Here is a 27,145-nt window from a genome sequence, read left to right on the forward strand (position 1 = left end):
GCGAAACGACATTTTACGGTTTCGCGGACGCCGCGCCGGCTGATGAATAATTAACGAACGTCGTCGCGTCACGGCGAGCTCGTTAACCGTCTCGAAAAAAAAAAAAAAATGAACTCGCGACGAGTGGGAGTCCGATTTCGAGAGCGTCGCGCTGAATTTTTTTCCGCGTATCCTGAAATGTCATTCATTAATTGCTACGATCTTCTTTAAAATCTTTGAATTATAAAGCAAAAAGTATTGCGCGATCGAGCATCCTAAATAAAAAAAAAATTCAACTTGCGCCTGAATTCGTTGATTGATCAATTCTGTGTTTTCTCAATGACGATTTAATCGGCGAATTGGCTATTAATCGTTGCGTAATTTCGGTCAAGTGGTATTTCGAAAACAATGTATCGATTCGGACGCACAAACGCCGGCTAACGTTGTTAGACCATGCGCAAAAGCCGCGCGACGGACCAGGAGCGAGCGAGTACCTATACGAAAAATATATCTGATGCGAGTCCAAAATAGAAGTCGATCAATACCGTGTGCGAAGTGTCTATAGCATCGATGTAGTGCGTATCTCTCTATCGAATCTCATTCGCGAATCGTGACACTCCACTCTCTCGACGTGATGAACGCAAAATCCCCCCACGCGCGCGCGCTGTCGTTTTATTCATAAAATCTCCCCCATTTTCTCCGTTCGAAAATATTTTATTTACGCGCATATATTCGCGAATGTAGGATAGACGTGCGGTATATAGCGTGTATCGCGTTACACTTGGATCGGACGTCCGCGCTCGCTGCATTAATCCACATCAACTCGCGAACCGACGCGCATCCAACAGCGCGCGGATCCGTTACTCCGCCGGCTCTTTCTCGCGGTCTCGCGCGCGCGCGCGGATAACCTTTCACCATTGAATAAACAAAAGCATTCGTTAAACATTCATCGATCATTTATTCTTCTTCGCGCGTATCCAGCCAGCCGGCGAATTCCGCTGCACGTTGATCGCTGCAACACTCGCTCCGACACAGCCGCGTGATCTCGGATGGGCGAACCAGGCGGAAAGTAATAAGATCGAAAGTAAATTAAACGAAACTCGAAGAGGCGAAGAAGCAGTAGGAGGAGGAGGACAGCCGGCCGGCGGCGGCGGCGGCGGCGGCGGCGGCGGCAGTGACGATCGTTCGATCGTTCGATCGTGCGAGCGACGATCCGCGACGGTGTCTCGATCGCGATCGATCCGAGATTACATCGCGCGGAACGGCGCTTAAGATGCCTTCCTGAGGAGCGTCCTGGGTCACCAGCAGCTCGCAGCTCTCGGAATTCAACGTGGCGGGTTTCGCGGTAGCCGTAAACAATGGCTCGGCGGAGCCGCGCTGCTACGTGGACCACCTGCATCGGCAGCACGTGCAGCTGCAGCATCAGCAGCAACCTCAGTCTCAGCGTCAGCATCGGCAGCACCAGCAGCAGCAACAATCGCCGCGCTATCCGGTGCAGATGCTTTCCGGCCACGTGCCAACCTTGGCCGCGAAAGAGGCCATTCTCGAGCCGCCGCTGCGCCGCGATGACCTCGTCTACGTTCACTGCGCGACCACGGAGGACGAGGAAGTCGCCGAGGACGAGGAGGAAGAGTCCAGGGGGCTCACCAGGTCTAGGTCATGGCTCTGCTGTCCCAATGATCGCCGACCCGATAAGACCGTGCCCATACAGGTCGAGGTCAATAAGGACATGCAAAATGCAGTAAGTTTTCCCGGCCCGGCCTTAGACGATGTAGGTAGGTGAAGGAGAAAGCGCAAGGTTGAGAAAAAGGAGGAACACTACACCGAAAAGAAAATTATTATTTGCAAGAAAATAGATTTCTTTGAATTTAGTTGTCTTAATTCAAAGAAGTATTAAGTAGATTCAAGAAATTATTTTAAACTCAGAAAAATGTTTTCTTGAATCTACCCAATACTTCTTTGAATCAAGGAAACTAAATTCAAAGAGATCTATTTTCTCGCAAATAATAATTTATTTTTTCATCAGTGTAGAAATCTAGAATTAAATATGTGCTTCAACATATGTACGTAGTTAAAAAGCTCGAGGTTTTTTTTTTTATTTTAAGAAATTAATATTCACGCAAAGGAATCCGCTAACTCGCTATTCGTGAATTGAATTGAAAAATCTCAAATTATTTTCAGGAGATTTTTCGGGGGGGGAAAAGACAACCAATTCCTTCAATTTCGATCTCGTCCTCGATCATATCGTTACTTACCATATCGCTCCTCGTATATCTGTCGCGAGGACGCGTAAGATTTGGAGGCTGATTTATCGCGCGATGCTAACTTTTTCCATTCGCGCCCGCGATATGACGTCGCGTCGCCGTCAGAGAGACCTGTCAACGAGGTCGATACACGACAGGCAGGCAGGCAGGCAGGCAGGCATTGCTCTTTACAGATCTCCGCGGCTTTTGCAGTCGAGCTCGCGCGCGCGACGATAAATCACCGCGCCGCCGCCGCCGTCAGTCACACAAACGAAAACACAAAAGAACTTTTACTCGATAAATTACACGTCAGTCATAATGAGAGAGCCGGCGCGGACAAATCCGACAGCGCTTTGCCTCATACGCGAATAATGAATTCCGCCGGCTCTCTTTCCGGGATTGCCCTTGCTTGCGTATTAACACCCGCTGGAAAAACTTTGCATTGCGTTCTACATTAATTTTTCTACCTCAAATTGAGATCCCGAAAGTTACCCCGCGAAGAAATTATTTTATATAAGTACAATATTAATAAATTATTTTCTGTATTTCTGTACTTTAAAGGTAAAAGAATCTTATCTTGAGTTTTAATTTACTTTTTTTAACATACAAAGAGCTTAAATTGTATAATGATAAAGAGTCTTATGGCCATTATTAAGATACAACGTTCCTAAGATACAATTTAAAAAAATATCATATTGAAAATTTTCATGGAAATAGTAAACTTTAAATCCTGTTTTCTCTATACATTTATAACGATGGAGGTATGATTCTTTATCTGTAAGGTACAACATTATATTGTCATAAAATTGAACAGGTTGCGAGAAAATCCATGAAAAGTTCTCGTAATTGTATCTATTCAGATGAGCTCTTAAAATTCTTAGAGATCTGGAAAGCTGAAAAATGATAAGAAGGAATATCTTTGTACGATTTATGACGGTCGCCTTTCATAATTTATCACCTTGTGCAATTTCACATTGTAATACGGAAGCAGATTAAGCTTTTGTTTCGCACTTCCACGTGCTTCCAATATTTATGACGCGTATCCTGAGAGTGTTACCACGCACCTTTCTCTCATCGGTGTCTCCACGGACGCGGCGTCTCCTCGTGCACCCTCAGTTTTTTTTTTTCGACAAATTTCTCCCGGGCTAATCTCACGATGGTTACGACTGACGGAAAACTTTCGTCGTTTCTCTCCCTTCGCGGGAGGCGTAACTTTTGCGAAAATTACTTCCGAGTAATATCCGATAAAACGATTCGAGCCATCGCTAGCTGAAACGCAGTCTAGATCTTTCTATAAATGATATATGGGCCGCGTTGAATTGCGCTTGAAAAGTTATATCAAAAGTGTTTTTATATCGCAAGCAAAAGTTTTTTCTATACGTTTTCTCAAATGACTCCCCGTTACTAATAGAACGCCTTTTTTATCTCCACGGAGATATAAAATTCCCGAGATAAACTTGGCGTCGTGCTTTATATATAAACGTTACTCATTCCAAGATTATAGACGCGATATTTAACCCTTAACTCTGGAAACTACACACTAGCGAATATGAAATCCCGAGGATTCCTACTTTGGATATGAAGATAAAGTAACAAAATTAATTACTCTCCACTCTGCATACATATCTGCTGCTACAGTTTCTTGTATTTTTCATCATTATGTAAATGCGCACAGAATTAAGTTTCATCTGTTTTTTTTCTAGAAAAAAAGAATTGATCAAAATTACGACATAAGTTAGTGAAAGTTTTACATCCATTTCTACACAAATTTAACTTTAGTAGATTTAACTTTAATCTTGGTTTGTAAGTTACTTCTTATCTTTTTCTAACTTTTAGAATTAGAAAAAGATGAAAAGTCAGTTAAACCAAGATTAAAATTTACTTGCATTAGTAGAAATGGACATTAGAGACTTCACATTCACAGTTGATGATTAAAACGACGTGGTGCGAAAATGAAGAGACTACATGATCCAATTCTCGCTTTCGGAGATCAAGCGGAGAGGATCAAACGAAAAGCAAACAAACGGATGCGAGTCTCCGCGAGTCGGCGCCGATCGAACAATTCTCGAGCGGTGTAAATCGCGATGGGAAGAAGGGCGCGGTGAGAAGTAATCGCGAAACCACCGCCGGTTTCCGTACCGCGATCGCGGAAACGATTGCACCGTCGCGGTCGTACGGGGATCGCGCCAAATTGCACGACGAAGAGCCCGACGATTTCCGTAATAGATCTTCGCTCATGCGTGGCTGGCAAAACACGCGCGAACCGTGAAACCATCAAACACCTACCGTTGCGTTGCACCGTTGCGTTGCGTTCCGTAGCGCGCGGAATTGAGGCATTTGCCAGGTACATCGCGACCGCCGAGCCACCGCGGGTCGCATACCGCCGTAAAGTTCAGCCGGAGGGGCCATATCGTTAACGTTTATGAGTTGGTTGACACCGACGAATATGCGCTAAGTCTGCACCGAGACCGCGCGCGCGGCAAGCCGATAAACGTCGGCGCAATTTCGCAGTCGCTTATCTGATGCGCTCGAGGATAATTTATGTCTGAAAACCAAGCGAAGGAAAAGCCTCTCAGAAATACAGAGGAAAAAATCGAGAGGCCTCTGTACCAGGAAAATACTAGAGGCCTAAAACCTTAAAGCAGAGGAAACTACTGATGGTTTGGTGACGCATCAAGTAGACGTCTCGCGTTATTTTCTCATCGTAAGAATTAATTTGGTCATAATTTCTACATTATTCGGATTAATGTTGCATCGCTAATTAGACAAAAAATGAACTTTGCTTCGCCAGTAAATAATTAACTATTGCAGGTTTTAGTCTTTATCTCAAGATATTGAAACGTCGTGACGGTTATATTTTAATAAATGTGCGGCCAGTCGGGTCGAATGAAAATCATTATACCGTCACATCGCAAATATCTCGTTCATATTCCTAATATTGATCTAACACAGTGGTTACGCATCGCGTTATTGTGCCAGATTTAATTTTCCTCGAAAGGCAACGCCTTTCCAAAAAGACGCGTGCACAAAGAGAGCACTTCGCTTGCGAAAGCGCAACAATCGCACGGTACGATCGTACCTCGGATCAGAAATAGCTTTGAAGCTCGTGCCGTATCAACGGAGAAAAAGGTATCGCGCGTCGCTCGGCTCGCTGGACCGCGAAAATATCCAACGTCTTCCATTTTTCTTCACCCTCCCCTTCCTTCGCCTCGCTCCCCCTCCTCCGTATCTCACCCACTCGCAATATAAGATGCCGTCATTTGTATGCAACCGGCTCTTTTCGATGTAGGTTAACGGTATATAGTTCACGGGGGTCTCTCTCTCTCTTTCTGTTGCCCGGCACCTCTGGCTCGTGCGCATTTCTTCTTCTTCTTTTTTTCACAACAACACGGAAAGTTACTCCGTTGAGGAACATATCGTGCTGCACGCTCCTTCGCACGTTATCCGACTGCGCTCGGAGCGCCTTTTTGAGCATCGCGTGAGACTTTGATGGCCAGAAACTTTACATTTAAATAGACTACAGCAAATATCGACCGTCTTAAGACTCGCTGATCGAGAAAAAAAAAAGTAAAATCTATCTTCCACCGATTAATTATTTATTACTTCGCGCTCGCCGACGTTTCGCAAAAGAAAAGGGTAGGATGAAAATGATATCTAAATTAATTGCGAGCGGACGGTCCGATGTACCTATATACGAAAGCGAGTTGGGTAATCGAATCTCTTCGCTCGTGACCTTACTCGCCGATGAAACTGCAAACCGCCGCACGGCCGACCGGCCTTGTAATTGAATCCTTGATTGCTTTTTGTTTGAATTACACTCCGTCCGTCGTGTCCTGCGTGTTTGCCCTGAGTCGACACACGCTCGCGCTCGCGCACCCCTGACCTTAACCGAACGAGAGAGGATCCTCCGTGAATGAAACGTCGCGAGACATTGCGCGGAGGCACGCGGAGAGCTCGCCGCGCGAAACGTTCCCTCGCGGATCGGATTTGCTTAAATGTATCGGATTTTATGCGCGCACACACAATGATTTTTTTCGTCAGCGACAACAATATGTTTTATTAATCGTAAGAAGCAGCATCGTCAAGATGTACAATATAGAGGCTCCCTTCGAGCTCGCGCGTTCAGGATTTTACTACATTTGTGGCTTTTTGCCGCACGTCGGTACCGGATCTGTGCCGCAAGTGCCAACGTTGCAATGAGGTGGAGCCATCACGCAGGGTCTCTCGTCGGGACACGGCGGTGCATCCTTGCAATTTTTCCCTGGCAGGTGTATGTACTCCTCATCGTTCCCAGCATCATCGGCCGCCGTCACGAGTACGACGGCGATGGCCATCAGCAGGACGACAGTTAGCTTCATCCTTGATTAACTTCGGTCACCTATCGTGCGGGAACGTGAAACGTAATCTGCATTATCGCGCAGAAGATAATGATGCGAATTATAAATGTGATAAATATAGATTACATTCCGATATTCACTGTCAGTAATGAAAATCTATATTTTTCTATATTTTATGTCACGTATATACTACAGATTTTCAGTACTGACAGTTGGCTGACAGTAAATATCGGAATTCAGCTATAGTAAAATTGAATCAATTAAAAAGAATGCGAATGAGAAAACTAAGTAAAGATTGAAATCCAAATGAACAAAATTGTACAAAATATCTCCATTGATGCGTTGTCGCGCGACAAATAACAATGCGAATTAACAATGTGACAATAAATAAAACTATCAAATTAATGACAATTCATGAGAGACTGAGATGGAGATCGAAGTAAAGTGAAAAATTTCCGCTTGCCGAGGATGACGATCGCGGCAGGATCTTTCTCGGTTCGCCAAGCGACTCAACGTTACCTGAGCTCTTCGCACAGAAAGTTCCAACTCGCGCCAAGTCGATGTGGTACCAAGGATGTTCCAGAGATGAATGTCGCGTCGCCGCGCGACCGACGCGTTTTTATGCATTGCAACCTGCCCCCTGCTTCCTCTTCGCAAAACGCTTGAAAATTACCGATAACAAAGTTGTTGATGTCTCGTAACCGTCCGACACGGCTGGTTGCATGTACGAAGGACGCCCGTATTTGAACGCAATTCTTTTTTTTACGCACTTCCCGTGTGAGAAGAAATTACAATTATCCGCGGGAATAAATGGAAGCGAACGGATCCATAATGTATCCTGATCCGCGTTAATGATACGCGCTGTTTAATTCCCCCTATAACAGCCGAGAGATCTCGTTCGATTCGCGCTTCGTAATGATCGCGCTCGTCAAAATTACATAACCGAATGTAAATTGGCTAACAGACACCTGACTCACGCTAATTGTAAATATCTATATACGCGCTATTTCAATGCTATTTTAAATCTTTCGTAACAATTGCATTTACAATAAGAGAATTACATTTAACTCGATTAGATTGATCTACGAGTCACAGATGGACGTGAAACTCGTTTATATTAATTATTATACATCAAATGAAATTAAGCCCGTTTTAGATCTGCAATTAGCGTCAGATTCCAGGTAAAATGCCGTTTATAATTTCAGGGTTGCCTGACAGACCTGGAAAACCGGGAAAGTCATGGAAATTTAAATTAGTTAGAGAAATATAATCAGGGAAATATAAAAGAGCCTGGAATTTTGAAATTTGCTCACAATTCCCATAAATGCTCTTATTCTAAAGAGTACTCATAATTTTTTAAATATTATATCTAACGTTTATAGTCAATTCATTTTTTATGAAGAATTCGTAGTTCCTAAATTCAAACCCTTAAATTGGATATGCTTACTGGAGGTCAAATTCTTATTCGATCGCGTGCACTTCCTTTCATATGTCTCTTAGCTCTTTTAAGCATTTATTATCTTACTGTCTTCGTTAGATCTTATCTCTCTCTTTTCTTTATTGACTTGAAAAATTGTTATTCTCATATTCTTCTTTCAACGTCATTCTGCGTCTGTTGCTGATGTTGTAATTATAATTATATGTGCATTAACGGGATCTTTTTAAAAATCTTTTTATGTTTATACACATAAATAAATAAATATACAGAAAATAAATGAATTTCCTTTCGCAGCTTCACGCGGCCGCGCTCTCCTCCCTGCGATCCGAGGTGGCCGAGCTGAATTCGCGGCTGGTGGCGGCTACTCGCGCGCGGGAGACGACCGAGGCCGCGCTGATGCGGGCGGAGGTCCAGGCGGCCCGCGCCGAGCAGCGGGCGGAACAGCAGGCGGCGCGGCACGAGGAGCGGCTCACCGAGTTGCATTCCGTCATCGCCGAGCTCGGCAGACAGCTGGAGCGGCATCGCGCCACCGTAATTGCCGAGGAGGACGAGTCCGGTAAGAGTCCAACTGTTCTCTTCATCCCGCCTTACGGTTACGAACGCACCGGGAGAGAGTATCGCGATTCTGCGTATCGATTTCGCTCCACGAAGAGCGAGAGAGGGAAGAGAACCTTGGCGAACCTTCGAGTAACGAGTGCCACGGCCAATTCCCCGGCGGGGCAATCAGCGAATCTCTCCAGGCACCGACAGTAACAATAGCAATAGCTCTCGGTAGCGCGCGCTCTCGATTCCCCCGGTCCCCCTTCTCGATACCGAGAAGAAGAGCGATCACTTATAGGGCCTCGCGACGCGCCGCATACCGTCGGCATCGGCGCGCACTGTCGCGAGAGACGATCGCTTATATCCGATAAATAACCGGGGTTGATGGAGTAGATTTGTTTCTCCGAATCGCGTATTGTAGAGCGTATATTAATCGTCGATGGCCGCAATTTGAGATGGTCTTAATAAATGCGTATTATAGAAGTCGAGACGAGCAGGGACGCCGAGGGTTCCATCACCAACCCGGTAGAGGAGAGCGAGGGCGGTGGGGACAACCATGGAGATGGCGATCGTACCCTGGGGGACGCCGATTCCAGCTGCTGCGAGGACGAGAATCGACCGACAGAGGTAAAAGTAACTCTTAAGGTTTCAATTTTGAACGTAATATATACCTAATGTTTGGAGGGTATATTTTATATTTAATATATCTTTTTAAAAAATGCATTATTATTTTTAATGTAGAATGGTAGAGACAGTCCGGCCGCGTTACCGACTCCCGAGCCAACGCAGCAAGCGGCGTCGTGCCAGAGCGTCGCCGTCGCGACGCTGCAGGAAGAGATCACGGCGTTACGGGCGGAGATCACGAGTCTGCAGGCACAACTTGTTCATTTCAAAAGCCAGAGTCAGAGGCAAACGGCGAGCAGCGATTCGCCACGTCGAGAACTCAGAGTGAGCAGCAGTCTTCCGGAAATCGGTCTCTCATAAAAATACGAGAGAAACTGATATTTTAATAAAACAAAATTAATATTAATCAAGAGAATTGAAAGAATGGTAAAGAATAAAAATCGAGGAAACAAAGAGATGTTAATAAAATCCAATAACTCCCCCATTTTTAACGTGTCCCTTTGTTTCACATCCTTTCATGCCCCGCCTCTTCTCTCCGCAGACAAGAGGCAACACCAGCTCGCCGGAACCTTTGACGGCACCGTGCTCGCCGCTCTTGCCACCGCTACAGACACCTCCGACAAAAAGCGTAACGAGGGAGGAGCCGCCGGTTCTTAAAATGGCAGAGAGGGTGAGATTGAGGAGGACGGATGAGAGGCACATTACCGGCCCGGACATAACTAATCTTGGGGTACGAATTTCATTTTATCTTTCATTCTAATTTTTTCACACACAACAAACGCGTAATTATATTCTAACATATATCAGGTGTGCTCCACGATGGTCGCCGAACACCTCGTGTCGGATCTCTTGGAGCAATCCAACCTGCAGGAATTGAATGGCTCCGAAAAGCAATTCGAGGTCGAGACGGAACGGTTGAACAGCAGACTCGAGCACGCGCGAGCGAACAACGCGGTCCTCGCGCTCACGTTGCACGAGAGCAAGGCGCAATGCGATAGGTACGTTTGTCAAAAATGATACGAATGACACGCGTGAATGACACGCGTGAAATAATCTTTTTTTTTTTTCTCGACGTTCCAGGTTAAGCTTATTAGTCGGCAAGTACGAGTCGAATGCGACGGCGTTGCGACTCGCACTTTCGTACAGCGATCGCGCGATCGAGGCCTACGATGTTCTAGTCGCTCTGCTGGAGAGCGAAATTGCGCTCTCCACCGAGAGAAATAGCGTGACAATCGATAATAGAAGGGCAGCCGAAAACGTTGCGTATCACGTGCTAAATAGACTCGAGAACGACTGTACTAATACGCTAGGCGCTCCGTGGGAGGACAGCATGGTCTTGTCAGACGAGTAGGTATTTCACGTCGTGCGTAGGGTGTGCAATTTTTGGTCATAATAAATGCCTTTTCGATAGATCGGAAATAACGTGGAGCGTGGAAGACGAACAGCGACTCAGGAGACACATCGGCAGGCTGAAGGGAGAACGTACAATGGTCAGATCGACGGCGGTCGAGCTGGAGAGCGTGCACGCGGAACCCTTGAACTCAAAGAACACCATCTCTCTGGCGGAGGCCAGGAAACTCGACTTGGAGACTGCCGTACTCATGCAGGTCGGTATCTAGTTAAATTAAAACTCAAGAGAAAGAATTTAGAATTTGAAACGAAAGTTCAACATATATATATGTTGAACTTTTGTTTCAAATTCTAAATTTATTTTACAAGAATTCAATATTTTCATAGGAATTAATGGCCATGCGAGAAGACAAGGCCGAGTTACGCGCCAGGGTGTTTCTTCTGGAGAAGGAACGCGCTACGATAGAATTGAAGTTGAACGCACGTGACACGCAGATCGCGGCGCAACACGCCACCATACAGCATCTTCAGGGCCAGCTGAGCGACGCGGAAGCTATGCTTGCGATGGCGACAAACAAGGTATCGTGTATAATCTTCAAAAACAATGACATTGCTCCAATAAATAATTAACACAGGTAGATTTTATCGACCCAACTGGCATTGAATTAAAATCATGACATTTCGATCATGGATTCTGATCGTTTTTAAGTGTGAATAAAAATTATAGACTCGGTAATATGATAGACTCACAAAAAAATTATGATTTTAATTCAACAAATGTGGTCGGTTGAGTCAGTTGAAAACTATCTGCGTATAATCTTCAAATTATTCCCTTTCCGCGACTGTGCTATAGCTAAAAGTTCATTTAGGACCGAGGTTTAAGCGACAACGAGAGCGAGGGAATGGAATCTGAATTAATCGAGGCGCTGGGCAGGGAGGCAAGACTGAAGGAACGCCTGCAGGAATTGATCTCAACCTTGGACAAAGTCAATAAGAATTCCGAACTCAGGCATCAGCAGTCTGCCGAGCTCGTCAACGACTTGAAAAGAGCTAACGGGTAATTATCGTGGAAAATTTGCCCGTCGTTACTCGCGCATATACTCGAAATAAGGATAAAAATTCCCTCAGAGCGCTGGTTCAAACTCTGGAAAAGTCCAAGAAGAAATATCAGTCCAGGCTAAAGAAGCTGGAGCAACAGATGCTGGGAATGGTAGAGAGACACGCTGCGCAGGTATGATTAATAGGTCAAGTATCTGTAGTGATAACTCATTCGTAAAACCGGTAATAATTTATTACACTAGATACATGCTTCCGTAGTACTATTTCTTCTGCAGTTCTTCCCGCCTCTCCTTTAGTCTCTGCTCGACCAGATCGTCCAGGTCGCTGAGCGGTGTGTAGATCTGGTGAACGCACTGTGCGCCAGTTAGCATTGTGACCAGTGCTGCTGCATAGAATATAATGTACCGTGACGTGGATATGTTAGCCGACATCGCGCGATAGAAAGTCGGCGCAAAAAAATTGCCTTCAGGCCTGTTCCTGCTTTAATCTTTCCTCCACCAGCTCCTCCACCCTTCGCCGCTTGTACGTCTTGTAAAAGTTAACCTCTCCCACTTGCCAGTGGATCATAGAGTATTCCAAAACGGCCCCGAGGATGAAGAATAGCGGCAGCAGTCGGTACTCGCCGAGCGCTTTTCCCGGCAGTCTACTAATTATCCTCTTCAATTTTGGACTGAACATTGAAACGTCCGAATTCCGGTTCACCGGGTCGCGCAATCGTTCCTTCCGCTAGTCGGTTGCCGCCATATTGGATTTTTCCTGATAATAGCACGCACATGCGCTGATACAACACAAACCTATATATGTATATACATATGTATACATACTGAATACTGATACATACATATATGTTATGTATACAGTAATTTTTAATTATGCAAATACACTTCAGGGGATAAATTTCATAATAACATTATACGAGTACAAATCGTTTAGATTTTATTTTATATTCTGAGTTATAATAAATTAAAAAAGAATTTTTGTACTATGATGAGATGTAACATGTGACATTGATGTATTTAACACTAGAACTGCCAGAGATTAATCTATATTTGGAGGGGTTAAAGCCATAGTGGTGTAAGTCACTTTTTCTTAACTTATCGAGTTAAGTTCATAAATCCAGTCTACACATGCAGATATGTTGAAAAAAGAAAGAAAAAAAAGTGGTCAAAAAAATTGACTTACACCACTATGGCTTTAACCCCTCCATTTATTTCTACCGAAGAAATATTACAAATTAATAAAGTTAACTGTCTATGTAATTTCAATAAAAGTCAGGGAAAATTTCAGAAAATGAAATATTTAAAAAATGAGTAATAAGTTACTAAAAAATGTCAAACGGGTGACCCCTTTGGTAGTTCTAGTGTTGAAAACTGTAATTTATATTAACAAACATCAAGTCACATCGGACATATATATATCAGATTGTATATTGCACTATTATTTAAATTAATTACAGGTGAAAGCATTGAAGCAACGAATAGCTTTACTGGAGGAGGAGTCGATGGGCTATAAGGGAAGCATGGCACTGCAGTCTCAAAGTTCTGGCGCCAGCGAAACGTCCTTATGACAGTTGAGTGATTAAACGGCAAAAATGACACACGGTGCAAGCTTAATAATCCAATAATTACTTTTAATGTTTATCCTGTCATCACGGGGAAATTATGATTCAACGCAAAATGGAGAGATCGAAACTCTTTCTCTCTCTCTCACACACACACACACACACACACACACACACACACACACACACACACACACACACACACACACACACACACACACACACACACATATATATATATATATATATATATATATATATATATATATATATATATATATATATATATATATATATATATATATATATATATATATATATATATATATGTGTACCCACACACACATAAACACATTATGATTAAACGCAAAAAGGAGATTGAAACTTTCTCACACACACATAAACACACATACACATACACACACGTATTTTTTTACACCGAATAGTCGAAAGTAAAGACGCTTAGCTATTCGCTTTGTAATTATATCAAGGTATATATTGCTGTCCTAACGAGAATAAAAAAAAGAAACGATTCAGCTAGGCCTACGCAATGTGTGCAATTGTGTCGATACACGAACGCAAAAGCAGCCTATATAAAACAGACCCTTCAGCACGTCATAAATTACAAAAAATTAATTTAGTAGTGTATCGCGCTATCGATAACCGCCGTGTACATATGTATATTGTAAAAGCATAAACCACAAGTGTGATACGTGTAAACTATAATGAAATAAACTGTGCTTTATTATAGATATCCCCCGACAATGCGTCCGCAAATACTTGATGAATACGTATCCACTGTGTCTGTACAAAAATTAGTTATTTTTATCATCTCTATATGGAGGAGTTAAAGTCATAATGGTGTAAGTCAATTTTTTTGACAACTTTTTTTTCGTCTTTTTGAACATATCTGCATGTGTAGACTGCATCTATGAACTTAACTCGATAGGTTAAAAAAAGTGACTTACACCACTATGGCTTTAACCCCTCCATATATATATATATAAGATTTACACGTTGCACTAAGCATCCTAATTCTCATCCTGCTGCTGCATCTGTAATGCCATAGTTTCTGTGGCGTTATTCTCAGGCACATCGGGCCCTTCCTCCGCCGGTACATCATTGATCTCCACCGCCTCTTTGCTCATCATGATTTTCTGCATCTCCTCCTCCAAATGCACGCAAGCCTGCTCGATCTCATAATTTTTAGACACCAAACCGACCCACTGTGCCTCGAGGGCTCTCAGCTTGTCGCCTCCCTGAGTCTGCATCGACTTCCTCTGCCAGTTGATCTCCTGAATTTTCTTCCTCAGCGTCTGCAGCTGCTTCTGCGCCTGACCTAGCAGTTGAACCAGTACCTCCAAATAGGATTTCCATGCTTCGCAACCGTAATTCATCATCAGTTCCAAGTTGCAAATTCTAAAATTGCCCAAAAGCATAGAGGATAATGAAAGAATTGGAGAAGGCGGATGATACGCCAGTGAAATCTTTTGTCTACCTAGTGGCCTGATGCTCCAATTGCGCGCTGCTGTTTTCTACGCTTTCGTTCCACGCAGCTAAATCGTTCAACTTGCCAGACGGAGGCGGTGGCAGCTCGTAACGCTTCATGCTGAGCACTTCCATCGGCAAGCGATTGTGCATCCTATCGAACTCGTGCTTCATTATCTCCGTCTCGAAAGCGGTTATGCACAGAGGCTGCAGATGCTCCAGATAATTCTTCGTCGGTCTGTAACGTCGTGTCTCCTCTTCCACCATCGCCAGTGCCTGAAATACAACATCGAACCACAAATATTTGGCGAAATGAAAAAAATACGCGATGACTTTTCTAAACATAACATCAACGTATAACCTATCACATTACTATTTATAAGGGTTGAAGGCGCTAACGCTCCTAACCTAGAAGGAGCAAATAAAAAAAAAATTATAAATAAATATAATTCTTATTCACCGCTTCTCGTACGCCCGGTTCATCATATCCTTGATCAATATACGGCAATGCATCAACAATCACTTCTCCTGCCATAATGTATTAAAATAAAATTGTGTAAAATTAGTCTCTGTGTTAATTCCTTGAAAGCAAATAGTTTGTCTTCTTCTTCTTTCTTTATTTTGACTCCTGCCTCTTTTCAGAGGACAATAAATACGGCGAGGCGAAAGCAAACAGCAAACTGTCAAGCGCGTGGTCAAGCCGGTCAAGCCGGTTACGTTTTACGTCAAGGAGTAAAAAACATGAAGAGAGCAAACTACATAAGGAAATTCGTTCTCATAAAGGAATTGATTTAAAAATTTCGAAAAATTCTTTGAATTTTAGATAACTTTCTCGTCGATTATGTATCCCTGATACTTTGTCGATGTTTAAGATTGTTGATTTTGACGAAAATTTGTAAATATTGAATCCATAGAACTTTATAGATATGGACTAGATAGGTTGGAACCATGAAGAATAGAGATCATGTATATAGAGTATATGTATATAATTGTCAAGATTATAGGTAAATTGCATAACAACTAATGCAAATTGTTCTTAGAATTGAATCTAAGAGATAGTGGTAGCATAGACGACGAAGGATTGTCATATCTCGAGGGGCTAAATAATTTGGAACGTATAAGCTTTTATGGTCTGGCAACTACATATACAACAGCACTTTGCACAATACTGCAAAATAATCCACGGATACGTGAGATAGAATTAGGAACCATAGATGATGCAGTTCTAATAGAAATTGGCAAATTCGTGTCGTAACTTGGAAGGACTCTGTATTACTCGCGCATAGATAGAATTACATCTCAGGGTATTAATGCTCTCGCTAACTGTAAGAATTTACAACAATTGTACCTTTTGCTGTAAGTGTGTGTGTGCGCGCTACATTTTCTTTTAAAATACACATTATATTGTATTCTTTATTGAAATTTGTTTTGCTTCTCTTGCGAGCATCTTGGAAAAGTTACAGCAATTTTTTCTTCGCAATTAAAATACTGTACTAATTATATGATTTTTGTTACAGAGAGGAATACCCAACTGCAGATGACAACTTATTTAGAGTACTTTCTTCTTCACCACTTCTTCAACACTTGCAAGCAATATATATCTTTGTACTCTTTTCACTGTACTATCCTCACTGATCAAAAGTTAGCATTATTAGCGCAGTGCATGAACTTGAAAATATTATATCTGGATAATGTGGAACTTGATTGTACCTAATAATTTTTCTATTATTTTGAAACAATGTCCTAAATTGCATAAGTTTTATCTCATGTGGTGCAATATAAGTAATCAATTGGTTGATGAATGGAAAGAAAAATATCCGCATGTGTCCGTCTATACATATATATATATGACGGCTGATAATTTGAATATATTTACAAATGAAGTTTATGTCTATACTATTTTAAAATATAAATATTATTATTAATTTTAACTTCTGTGATTAAAAATTGAAATCAATTTCTTGCAGTTAATTTATCTCGACCATATATATAAAATTATAACTTAAATTTAATTACAAAAAATATTACTTTTAATGTAAATAAAATAAGAAAAATTAAATTGAACTTTTTAAAAGAGCCATGAAGTGGTTTAGATTATTTATTCAATCCTTTTCTCTTACCTCTCTTTCCATTTTAGTACTTATAATTTCTTATGATCCCATATTAATTTTTGTAGATTTTCAAGACTTTTGATTTTTACGATCTAACATCTTGTATTCTTGGAAATGTGGAAAATTTTTAGAATATTTTTCAAACGATACATCATGTTTTTGGATATTTTATTAATAAATATATTATTGATACATATATACATACAGAATTGACTATTCTCTCTCATCTTGAAGAATTGAGTGGACAATAGAACGACTGAGGCCTTCAACTGCTGCTATTTTTCTAATACTTGTTTGTGGATCGTCTTGCACTCTTCTCAATACCCGTTCCTCCATATCAGCCGTGCGAACTGAGAAAGTTCCCTCTGATCTTGGTCGTGCCAATGATCCAGTTTCTACAAGTCGCTGGAATAACCCGCTAAACATCTTGCGGCTTGGTATCTGGCGTTTTGGATATTTTTCGGCGTAAAACGCACGAGCTTGTCGGCCATTTCCATTAGCTAAACCGTAGCAGAAAACCATCTCTGCCATTTCTCGTGTGGAATACCGGGGTGCCATTAGACTCTGTTTACTGTTCAAACTGCACAGAATAACAAAAATGTATCCTACTCTCTGCTTACAGTAACCTCGTATAGGTACAATATACCTTTGTCGATACCAGATAACAAATGATTGATGTATAATTCACGCTAAACCTTGCTCAAACTGCAGTACGGAAGTAACCAGTAACACGAAATACGATCAACAAGAAAATCAGCTGACAATGCTGACATAGGAAGACAGTCTCGTGTTGTTGTGTTGGGTCCGTTGTCCGTTGGGATAAGGGGGAGAAAGAAAGCAAAACTCGCGCATGCGCATTAAGCAACACCATGACGGTGCACGACGCCGACGCCTCAGCCTCATAGTCGCGTACTTATACATATATTCACTTACATATTCCACTAAAATATTAGGATACCGTTAGAACCCTCGCGAGAAAGAAATATGAGAGGAATATTTATATGAATGTAGAATTTTTTTACGAAAGGAATATAACACAATTTACAAGTATAAAATTATGAAATTTATTGTTTGTTACGTTTACAGCTGAAATAGTAACTAAATTACAAACATTTGTTGTAAACTCAGTGGGAAATTCGTCGAAAAAACGTCGTTTTGTTTTCGTTCTTCGTGAAAACGACATCGAAACTATAATGTATTGTTTTTAATTATCAAGGATCAAACGCTTTTGGTTTCGTCCTTAATTAGACGCAATTCAATTCGACATGTATTTTACTTATTGATTATGCAAATAAAAGGAAAGAGTTCGTAAATTTACAAATTTATTCTATCGGTTAATAATGCTTTAATTAAAAAAGATATTTAATTATTCTAATTAATTATTCTAATATAGGTTGTAAGAATTTTCAAGATATATTTTTTCGCTTCGTCATCAATTCAAGTATGCAGTAAGTGAATAGGAACCTTAAGACGATCTTAAATATAAGATCGTACTATTATGAATACTGCTTAAAAATCTGATGTAAAAAAATAGTCTATTATCATTAAAAAATATAGATTTTAGTATCTATATTTATTAGGCACTTTTTTCTTGCTTTAATGAATACTATCTGCTCTCAAAAATATACCTTTCTTAAAACCTTTTCTTAAAACACGCTGTATAAATGTATACATATTTTTACCTTTTATAATATTAGTGTAACATATGTATATAATATATACTGGAGTGTGCACTGCCATATGCTACGTCCGTAGACGGAAAATGATCCAGAGACAGATAGATAAGTTGGGGGATCTTTGTCTTTCTTTGATCCACAAATAAGCGTATTACCGCAGTAGCAAATCATCTCTGCAACGCAAGTAATATGACAATAAAGGCACCCCCTACCCTAATATGACCTCTCTCTTGGCACAACATGACACCTGACACCAGCTGAGCCAGCGTACTTCCAGTATATACTTATATCTCACAATATTTTTTCCGCTAAAAGCACACAATTACTTATTTCCTAACTCTTTTCGGAGTACCATTACTGCGTAACATTCAAAAAGAGTCGCAATCAGTCTTATTGTTGAACAGTCTTTTCAATCAGTCTTAAACATTACCTCACGTAAACGTAACACGTATATAGTTTGTTACTTAACGTGATTAAGTCTTAAAGAGTTCTTCAGATTTTTATAATTCGATAACTCACTGGAGAATTTTATCATTTATAAACGTTCGCACGAGTCTCATTATTTAATCGCTTTTCGAGCTTATCGAATGTATGAAAACCGAAATTAAAAAAAAAAAACTGTTTCTATGAATAATTATGTGCTCTGTTTTAGCTCACATTTTAGTGCGAATCGTCATCAAGGGATCTGTTTTCTATTGCTGAACTGGCTGGACTAGTTCAGAGTTTACCTTTTTCCTTTCAATGTGGAGTAAAAAATCCAATGTCTTTCTGCGTCATGATGCACTTTTTCCGCCACTTCACTCATATTAAAGGGACTAGGCAGTCAGATTTGTCGAAAATGAAACAAATTGGTCCGACTAGATATGTTTCATTTTCTACAAGTCCCCTTAACGGAAGAAGAGCCAGTCATCAAAACGAAGATTACTTTGAAGGTGGATGTGCATGTAAGACAGAGCCAGTTCAGCAATAGAAAAAACAGATTCTATAACGTTAAAAATACTATAATCGATCATTTTTATATGCACGTGACAATTCGGAATTTTAAGAAGTACCTTCTTCGACATTTTATCTGAAAATAAATATTAGTTTGGCGCAAACAAAATATTTTTAAAAGAAGGTTACCCGGCCAAAATATTTCTGTTAAGTTATTTAAATCATCAGTATGTAAGTTTAACCGTAGTGTTGTTAAAAAAATATCAAACAATATAAAATATAAAAAAGAAAATGAAATGAAATTTATATATAGAAGATAATAAAAATACAAATATTTTTTAATTTTTGATTAATGACTATCCAAAATTTGCATTAAGCCCCTTGCACAGTAGGCGATAGCGATAGCGATAGCGACAAAGTTGCCGACAAAAGTATATTGTCGGCAACCAGTCGCTATCGCCTATTATGCAAGAAGCTTTACATTGTCACGATAAATTATATAATTTAGATATTTGACATTACAATAATTTTGACATATACTACTACAATCGAGAATTTCGTAGTCGACGTTAACAATATATTTGGCTTATCTTGTATCACATCCATTTTTCAAATAATCTTTCCGCGTCACGATGCATTTTTTTCGCCACTTCACTTATATTGAGGGGACTAGGCTGGTCAGATTTGTGAAGAAAATGAAACAAATCTGTTCGACTAGATATGTTTCATTTTCGACAAGTGCCCTTGAAGGAGCATCATAACGAAGATTACTTTGAAGGTGGATGCATATAAGACAGACCAAATATGTTGCTTATATCTTCACAAAACCTTAACTGTAAAGATATGTACAGATATATATTGCATAAATTTTTTATATTTTAGAAACATATCAACTTTTTATATTATTTTAATTTTAAATTTTATTTCTGATTTTAATATTGTTACACTCGTGCGAGATAGCCGCTATAAATGCGAGTCGAGAAAAAAGTCGCGAATCTCTCTCGTTTCTTCGAATCGTTTCGGTTTTTGTTTGCGGCGATTTGAAGCCGGGCTTTGAAACTGATTTGACGTGTACTGTATTTTCGCACTGTATTTCTTGTAAATAAAGCGTTCTTCGCTTTGAGAAGTCGGAGAGTCTTTATTTCGCGAGTGCACGAGTGAGCCACGCGAACGACTCTACCGCGAGCGCAACAATGTATTAAGATAATTTATAAATTATGATTGTGTATCTATCAAAAATTGATACTTAAGCAAAACATCTGCAAAATGCATATAAAGATAAATGATGTCATAAAACCCATATTTATTATTATTTAACAATAATCATATGATAAATAGAATAAGAAACTAATAAAGATAACGTGTGCTCTTTATATTAAAAATTGAGCAGCAATGCATACGTATGTGTTCTCCATAAAGGAAAACCAAATCATTTTTTTTTTTTTTTTTTAATTAAACAATAAGAACTTTAGGACAGCTCGCACCTTCTCTTTTAAAATGATATCAGCTGTGACCTCTTGTTCCTAATAAAGAGGATTCTTATAAAGGATTCTTATAAAAACTTTAAAGTAATTCGCATCTTTTCTTTTAAAGTTATATCTAAACTCTCGTTATTCTTTAACATAAAAAATTCTTATAAGTTTGAGAAAAAGAATTTTATCGATTTTCATAGAAAATAACATCCTCGAGATGAGAGTCAAATGAGACGAATAGATGAGTTAGGCCCGGTTAATAACTTTAATTTTAACTTAACTCACACTCCTCGTCCTCCACGTCTCTTTCTAATGTGGACAGTTAAAAAGGGACGAAGAGTGAGTTAAGCTAATGTTTAAAATTACGCGACGCGCGCTTTTATTGATATAAAAGAGAATTGAGAATATGGACCCCATTTGTCGGTCCTTGCCTAAGGCCCGGTTGCACGAAACGTAAAACATAGCACGGACAAGAATCCCCAGTAATCACGTAGTACCGTTACCGACCGAAACGACGCATCATCAGTTGAGTTGCAGGTGGCGGGTCGAAAAATGCGTCGTCATAAAGAACAAAGGGATGGGGAATATGGGGATGGTCGCGATCTCGGATTTCTCTCCGCTCCAAATATCATCCAAACGCAATAATTTGAGAAAAACCCCCTTATCAATGATATGCCGCGCGCTTATTATGACAAAAACTTTATGAGAAACCTCTTTGTATTCTGAAACCGTCCAGAGATATCGCCCATATGCGAGCAAAAAAATTCAACTACTAATCGATTTTAAGGCTTATCTTGCTTTTTTTCTTACGGAGCTAATATTTACTCATTCTAAAATAGCACATTTTTCATCTGATCTCCTTCACCTAATATTTTAAACAATGATTCAGTTCTTACCGCGCTCGAGAATTGGTTCTTAAAAAAAAAAAAAAAAAAAAACTCCCAAGAGACAGTATAATCGCTGATGCTCATTGTGTTTATGATTACGCTCCGTTGTCTCGTATTCTTCCGATCCACCCGAAGGGTTTCTCGACAAAAATTAATGTAGCGGCGCCATCTTTTCGCACGATCGCGCTCCGCGCCGTTCATTTCGAAGAGGCGAATTGCACTCAATTTTCCTCGGCTAACAACTTGTTCCAATAATCCATCGGTCGTCGATGCTTATTGTCCAGATGCTGGGTCAGCTTGCATTTTTGATTGAACTCGCGGTGGCAGAAGGTGCAGCGAAACTTATTCACGCGGAGCCTCATGCGGCATTCGAATTTGTTGTGATACGACAAATTCTTCGGGGTATCGAATGTTTTGGGGCAAAAATTACATTTCCACTTGTCGTCGGTGATGCCGCAATTAGAAAATTGTACCTCGTTATGGACGAGTCTGCGATGGGGATCCTGGGTGCGTTCGCGCAAGGACGTCGACGACAGAGTCTTGCCGCAATCGGTGCACTCGTACGTCGGCTCATCCGCGCTCTCAGGCGTCGAGCTACACGGTGTAGGCGTAGAGGAACTCGACTGCCTCGACAGGATATGCATCAGATACATGTCGATCGCAACGAGATCGAAATCCAATGGTGAACTGGCGACGGCGTCATCTGTGCTCTCGCCGCTCTCGGGCGACATCGACATCTTCAGAAAAGATGCAGGACTTCCCGAGAACTTTGACTTGTCTGAAAATCAATTAAGAGAGGTCGTGGTGGGGTCGGGTTTAGGCAGAAAAGGCACAAAAACAAACAAACAAAAGGTTTATCATGCCTCGAGAGAAAATCTTTGAAGCGGGACGAATACGGGGGAAGAGGTGGGGGAGGGGGGGAGATCGAACGACGCCCCAGGGGGGACAAGAGAAAATCACGGATTTTGACAAAAGATTAATATTGACGGCGATTAAACGATCGATCGTTGATCCGTTGTGATATAAGAGAGTAAGTAATCTGCGTATGTACATACATACATATCTCGAGCGTCGAGCGATGATAAATTTATCAAATCGATAATCGAAAGATTGGAAATCGAAAAGATTGACGAGAAAGAGATACTTGTATTAAAAACGCGTGCGAATAGTTATCGAAAAGAGAACGATCGATGAGCAGATTACCTAACGTCTTCCTCCCCTCAATTGACAATGACTTGTAATGGCTACTACGAAGCACTACGTTTTAATGGCTACCTTCTTCTCTGCTACGAGCTACAAGCAGGCAGATTTTCCGAGAACCTGAAAGAAATTAATAGCGTTTCCTATTGGGAAAACTAGGCAACACTGCGATGCACACTGAGTGCAATTTCATTGCTCCACTGTGGAAAATCAGTTCGCGTATTTTCAATGTTTAACGCACTACTGATGAAAATTTGTCGAAATTTAACAATTTTCTGCCAGTAGAACGTTAAACATTGAAAATATGCGAACTGATTTTCCACAGCGGAGTAATAAAACTGCACTCAGCGTGCATCCCAGTGTTGCTAGTTTTCCCCGTAGAAAACGCCCCCGTAGAAAATCTTTTAGGGAGATGCTCCCCCCCACCTCTACGAAAAAAGGCCCAACTCTGCCCTTGGGTTATACAGCGCAGATCCTCTAAAACTATTAATGGAAAACGCTAACAATATAACAGGGGTTTAGTGAACCGGAATGTAACTGGAAAAACTCTACTCTATAGAAAAGAACGGGACGGATGAGATAAAGAACCGTAACCAGCTCGTCTTTTTCTATTGCTGTCCTTTTCGAGAATAGAATACTATTGACCAATCAAAATAGAACTAAACAGAGACCGAAAATAGTCTCTATTAGAGAGAGAGTCCTGACCGAAACAATCTTTTTTTAATTTCGGCCGAAACCGATAACCGAAACATGCCAATCCTAGAAAAATGTATGTATACGCGCGTACGCGTATGTATGTATGTATGTACATACATACCCATGGACAACGATTCGTCCCATATTAACTAGTGAAGCAAGTTCGAAAGATTCCCACCCTGTTCCATATAAGGTGCATTCACCGACAATGAGATATGAGTATACTGGGCACGCTTCCATATGCCACGCCCGCGAACGGAAAATGATCCGGAGATAGATATTTAGGAATCTCTGTCTTTCTCTGACGTATAAGACGCATACGCGTATTATTAGCAAATCTCCCGCAATACAAGTAGTACGACAAAGACACTCCCTGCACTAATATGACCCCCCTCCCTCCTCTCTCTCTCTCTCTCTCTCTCTCTCTCTCTCTCTCTCTCTCTCTCTCTCTCTCTCTCTCTCTCTCTCTCTCTCTCTCTCTCTCTCTCTCTCTCTCTCTCTCTCTCGACTTACACCAGCCGAGCCAGTGCACACTCCAGTACACTTATATATCTCACAACGTTTTTCCACTAAATGCACCCAATTACTTTTTCGCCTATCTCCAAGTTCTTCTGGAATGCCATTATAGAGTAACGCTCAAAGATAGTAGCGAATATTTTTAAAAATTACGTAACGCATAATTTACAACTTAACGTGATCGAATCTTAAGAGATGTTTATAATTCGATAACTCATCAAAGAATTTCATCATTTATACGCACTCGCGCAAGTCTCATTATTCAATCGCTTTTCGAGCTTATCGAATGTATATGAAAACCGAAAAAAAAACTGTTTCTATGAATAATTATGTGCTAGTTTTAGCTCACATTTCAGTGCAAATTGTAAATGTCTATAAATGTTTTAAAAATACAGTAACCAATAGTTGTTGCATGCACGTGACAACTCAGAATTTTAAGAAATACAAATAACTTAAATTCTTTAACTTTCCAACTGTATACCCTTTTTCGGCATCTATCAACGGTGTATATGAGGATGTTTGCGTTCGCGGCATATTAAACAACCTAAAACTTTACCAAAAATTCTGAAAAAATTCCTTGAGATCTTATCTATAAGTTTAAACAATAATAATATTATAAAAAACAATTTTGCCATTGTTAATTTAATCGTTGAATTTATGGAAAATACCACAATCAAAATGCCGAGGACGCAAACGACCTGTACGTACGATTGCAGGGTTAATATTCCATTTGAAAATAAATATTAATTGTAATATAATTAATACTTACTAATGTAAGTGTTAATAGTAATAATTGTATATATATATTAATTACCAAGTATTAAACAAATAAAATATTTCTATTGCCATAGAGTATTAATATATAACTTTAAGTGTACAGTGTTGCATAAAATATCAAACGATATAAAATACAAAAAAGCAAATTGAATAAAGAAAATAATCAATAAAAATATAAACTTTTTATTTTTAATTATTGGTTATCCAATTTTCATTGCATTATGTCGTAATAATTTTAGAAAACCCTCTTATTAATAATGACACGGGACGCTTATTATAACAAAACTTTCTTCATGAGAAACTCTTCATATTCTTAAACTGTCCAGGGATATAAACTTCTTCAAATAGCGAAAAAATTCAATTCCTAATCGATTTTAAAACTCATTTTGTTCTTTTTTCTCAAGAAACTATTGCTTACTCTAAAATAGTACTTTCTTCACCTAATCTCTTTTTCACCCAATATAGGGTGAATCTATTTTTTAGTTGCACTGGCTGAACTAGACTAGTATATTGTGACAATCGAGACAAGTATATTTTGTTTCATTCCAACTTACTGCATCAGTATGTTCGACCAGTTCAACCAGTGCAGCTAAAAGAGATTGAATTGTTACTTTTATTTCTTTCGAGAATTGTATTTTATGACAAGAAGATTTCAAAAAAACAGTAATTACTCTGATGCTAATTGTGTTTCTGATTACACCCCATTGTCTGACATTCTTTCAATCAACCTGCAGGTTTCTTGGCAAAAATAAACGTAGCTGCCCCACATCACTTTTTCGCACAATCACGCTCTGCACAGATTGCTGTTTATACTGCCTTGGCAGCGGATTGTTGTTCTACTTCGTTAATCATATCCATGTCAACAGGAAGAAATGCCAATATTTATTCCTTTCCGTGTTTCTTCAGATGCCTCCTCAGGTTGCAGTTTTGGAAGAACTTGTTTATTGCAGAAGACTCAGCAAAACTTGAGATCCGCATGGCATCCGAGTCTGTAACGACGCAACAGGCTTCCCTGAGATACGTACGACTTGTCGCGAGACTCACACTTCCACCTGCTCTTGATGTTGCCACAGACGGTCATAAGCAAGTCCTGCGTTACAGGCGATATCAAATGAAGCAGAAGGTCGATGTTGAAATCATTCAATGTTGAATGACTGGTGGTGGTATCATCTGTAGCCTCGGGTGACATCTTCAGAAGATTTAGGCCTTTCAAGAATTTGGACTTGTCTGAAAATCGAAGTGGCGACATTAAGGTAGGTCGTGATGGAATCGAGTTCAGGCAGAAAAGGCAAAAATAAAAGCTTTATCATGCCTTGGAAGAAAATCTTTGAAGACGGATAGCGAAACGAATATGAAGGGAGAGAGGTCGAAACAATCAGAAAATCGTGAATTTTGACAAAAGAAAGCAGTTGTTTTGTTGCCATAAATAAATCTGATTACATCGAGTGCCGAGTAGTGAGAAACTTATCAAATCGATAATAGAAAAGAAGATTGAAAATCGAAAAAAATCGCATAAATGAACTCACAGACAATTCATAAAACATTGATTACGGATAATCTAAGTAAATTTACACATGATAGTAAATTTACACGATAATCTGACGATGTAACGTCGTTTAATTTTGTATTAAAAAATGATGACTGTCAGTGATATATTTATGTATCTGATCGAATTTCAATAAAGAAAGAAGGAGAGGAAGAACGCTTCGAAGCATTTGTATTCAGTGACAGCTCGGTGCGTCACTGCGTCCTGCGTCTCCAACTCTTTGCTAGCGCCCCTAGCGCCCTAGCGGCTAAAGAGTGGTGCTCGCCGTCCCCATGATCACTCGACTTGCTTCTCTCTAAATTCATAAATCACGCTATTATTGTAATTAATATTTCTGTAAATAAAAACTTCGGCGGGGTACTGAACGTAAAGCCATCGACATGACGATCGACAAAGAAAAAGAGAGAAAAATCTTCGCACCTTTGAGTCCTGTGATTATGATGTAAAAAGATAAGTATTGTACATATACATTGCGCATAATGGCGGCAGAAAAATAGCTAGAACACCCAATCAAATTTTTGTCCGACACATTTTTGGTTGCGCCCGGTCGCGTTTAGCAGACCAAGCCGCTGAGTAGCAGTCGAACGTGCGTGTCTACTTTAAGAACCAACCAATCAACGCATAGTGTTGATAAAACGTACTCAACAGTTGTATCTGCTGAACGCGGCCATTGCGCCTCTCTCATCCTTCTCTCTCTGGTATAGTTCACTGC

General features: G+C 40.3%; 6 protein-coding genes and 1 long non-coding RNA gene across 12 annotated transcripts in view; 2 read left to right on the forward strand and 5 right to left on the reverse strand.

Annotated features, from left to right (window-relative positions):
* LOC143905262 (colorectal mutant cancer protein) overlaps positions 1 to 13,361 on the forward strand; it is a 130,028-nt gene extending 116,667 nt beyond the window's left edge. For 2 of the 4 annotated variants that reach the window (XM_077420560.1, XM_077420559.1), the window contains exons 2-13: positions 961 to 1,720; positions 8,292 to 8,553; positions 9,019 to 9,164; positions 9,279 to 9,485; positions 9,703 to 9,891; positions 9,969 to 10,159; positions 10,242 to 10,508; positions 10,573 to 10,768; positions 10,899 to 11,090; positions 11,381 to 11,568; positions 11,640 to 11,742; positions 13,027 to 13,361. In XM_077420560.1, the coding sequence (XP_077276686.1) occupies positions 1,478 to 1,720; positions 8,292 to 8,553; positions 9,019 to 9,164; positions 9,279 to 9,485; positions 9,703 to 9,891; positions 9,969 to 10,159; positions 10,242 to 10,508; positions 10,573 to 10,768; positions 10,899 to 11,090; positions 11,381 to 11,568; positions 11,640 to 11,742; positions 13,027 to 13,137 (2,295 nt within the window). In that variant the 5' untranslated portion in view covers positions 961 to 1,477 and the 3' untranslated portion in view covers positions 13,138 to 13,361. The remainder of the gene's footprint in view (positions 1 to 960; positions 1,721 to 8,291; positions 8,554 to 9,018; positions 9,165 to 9,278; positions 9,486 to 9,702; positions 9,892 to 9,968; positions 10,160 to 10,241; positions 10,509 to 10,572; positions 10,769 to 10,898; positions 11,091 to 11,380; positions 11,569 to 11,639; positions 11,743 to 13,026) is intronic. The other 2 variants (XM_077420558.1, XM_077420557.1) reach the window with 1 other exon arrangement.
* LOC143905292 (uncharacterized) lies at positions 6,251 to 7,232 on the reverse strand. The gene is made up of 2 exons (XM_077420623.1): positions 7,079 to 7,232; positions 6,251 to 6,600 (listed from the first exon to the last, which is right to left on the reverse strand). The coding sequence occupies exon 2, from the start codon at positions 6,578 to 6,580 to the stop codon at positions 6,356 to 6,358; it is 225 nt and encodes a 74-aa protein (XP_077276749.1). The 5' UTR covers positions 6,581 to 6,600; positions 7,079 to 7,232; the 3' UTR covers positions 6,251 to 6,355.
* LOC143905294 (ubiquinol-cytochrome c reductase complex assembly factor 5-like) lies at positions 11,896 to 12,294 on the reverse strand. The gene has a single exon (XM_077420624.1). The coding sequence runs from the start codon at positions 12,246 to 12,248 to the stop codon at positions 12,036 to 12,038; it is 213 nt and encodes a 70-aa protein (XP_077276750.1). The 5' UTR covers positions 12,249 to 12,294; the 3' UTR covers positions 11,896 to 12,035.
* Positions 13,362 to 13,574: 213 nt separating the features above from the next.
* Bcas2 (BCAS2 pre-mRNA processing factor) lies at positions 13,575 to 17,076 on the reverse strand. Of its 2 annotated transcripts, none has more exons than XM_077420611.1 (3): positions 16,936 to 17,076; positions 14,630 to 14,895; positions 13,575 to 14,550 (listed from the first exon to the last, which is right to left on the reverse strand). In XM_077420611.1, exons 2-3 carry the CDS (start codon positions 14,884 to 14,886, stop codon positions 14,163 to 14,165), a joined length of 645 nt encoding a protein of 214 aa, XP_077276737.1. In that variant the 5' UTR covers positions 14,887 to 14,895; positions 16,936 to 17,076; the 3' UTR covers positions 13,575 to 14,162. The 2 variants fall into 2 exon arrangements, with proteins under 2 accessions (XP_077276737.1, XP_077276736.1); XM_077420610.1 differs by lacking the exon at positions 16,936 to 17,076 and adding an exon at positions 15,080 to 15,221.
* Positions 15,476 to 16,886, forward strand: LOC143905296 (uncharacterized). Its single transcript, XR_013259160.1, has 3 exons — positions 15,476 to 15,585; positions 15,660 to 15,975; positions 16,137 to 16,886. It is a non-coding gene; the product is annotated as an uncharacterized LOC143905296 (long non-coding RNA).
* A 694-nt stretch (positions 17,077 to 17,770) lies between the features above and the next one.
* LOC143905290 (uncharacterized) lies at positions 17,771 to 23,173 on the reverse strand. The gene is made up of 2 exons (XM_077420620.1): positions 22,902 to 23,173; positions 17,771 to 22,476 (listed from the first exon to the last, which is right to left on the reverse strand). The coding sequence occupies exon 2, from the start codon at positions 22,433 to 22,435 to the stop codon at positions 21,920 to 21,922; it is 516 nt and encodes a 171-aa protein (XP_077276746.1). The 5' UTR covers positions 22,436 to 22,476; positions 22,902 to 23,173; the 3' UTR covers positions 17,771 to 21,919.
* Positions 23,174 to 25,054: 1,881 nt separating this feature from the next.
* Positions 25,055 to 27,068, reverse strand: LOC143905291 (uncharacterized). Of its 2 annotated transcripts, none has more exons than XM_077420621.1 (2): positions 26,854 to 27,068; positions 25,055 to 26,114 (listed from the first exon to the last, which is right to left on the reverse strand). In XM_077420621.1, exons 1-2 carry the CDS (start codon positions 26,909 to 26,911, stop codon positions 25,843 to 25,845), a joined length of 330 nt encoding a protein of 109 aa, XP_077276747.1. In that variant the 5' UTR covers positions 26,912 to 27,068; the 3' UTR covers positions 25,055 to 25,842. The 2 variants fall into 2 exon arrangements, with proteins under 2 accessions (XP_077276747.1, XP_077276748.1); XM_077420622.1 differs by lacking the exon at positions 26,854 to 27,068 and adding an exon at positions 26,460 to 26,610.
* Positions 27,069 to 27,145: the final 77 nt, after the last annotated feature.

This window comes from Temnothorax americanus, unplaced genomic scaffold (assembly GCF_048541705.1).
Source record: "Temnothorax americanus isolate GAGA-0224 unplaced genomic scaffold, ASM4854170v1 Scaffold6, whole genome shotgun sequence".
NCBI classification, from domain to species: Eukaryota; Metazoa; Arthropoda; class Insecta; order Hymenoptera; family Formicidae; genus Temnothorax; species Temnothorax americanus.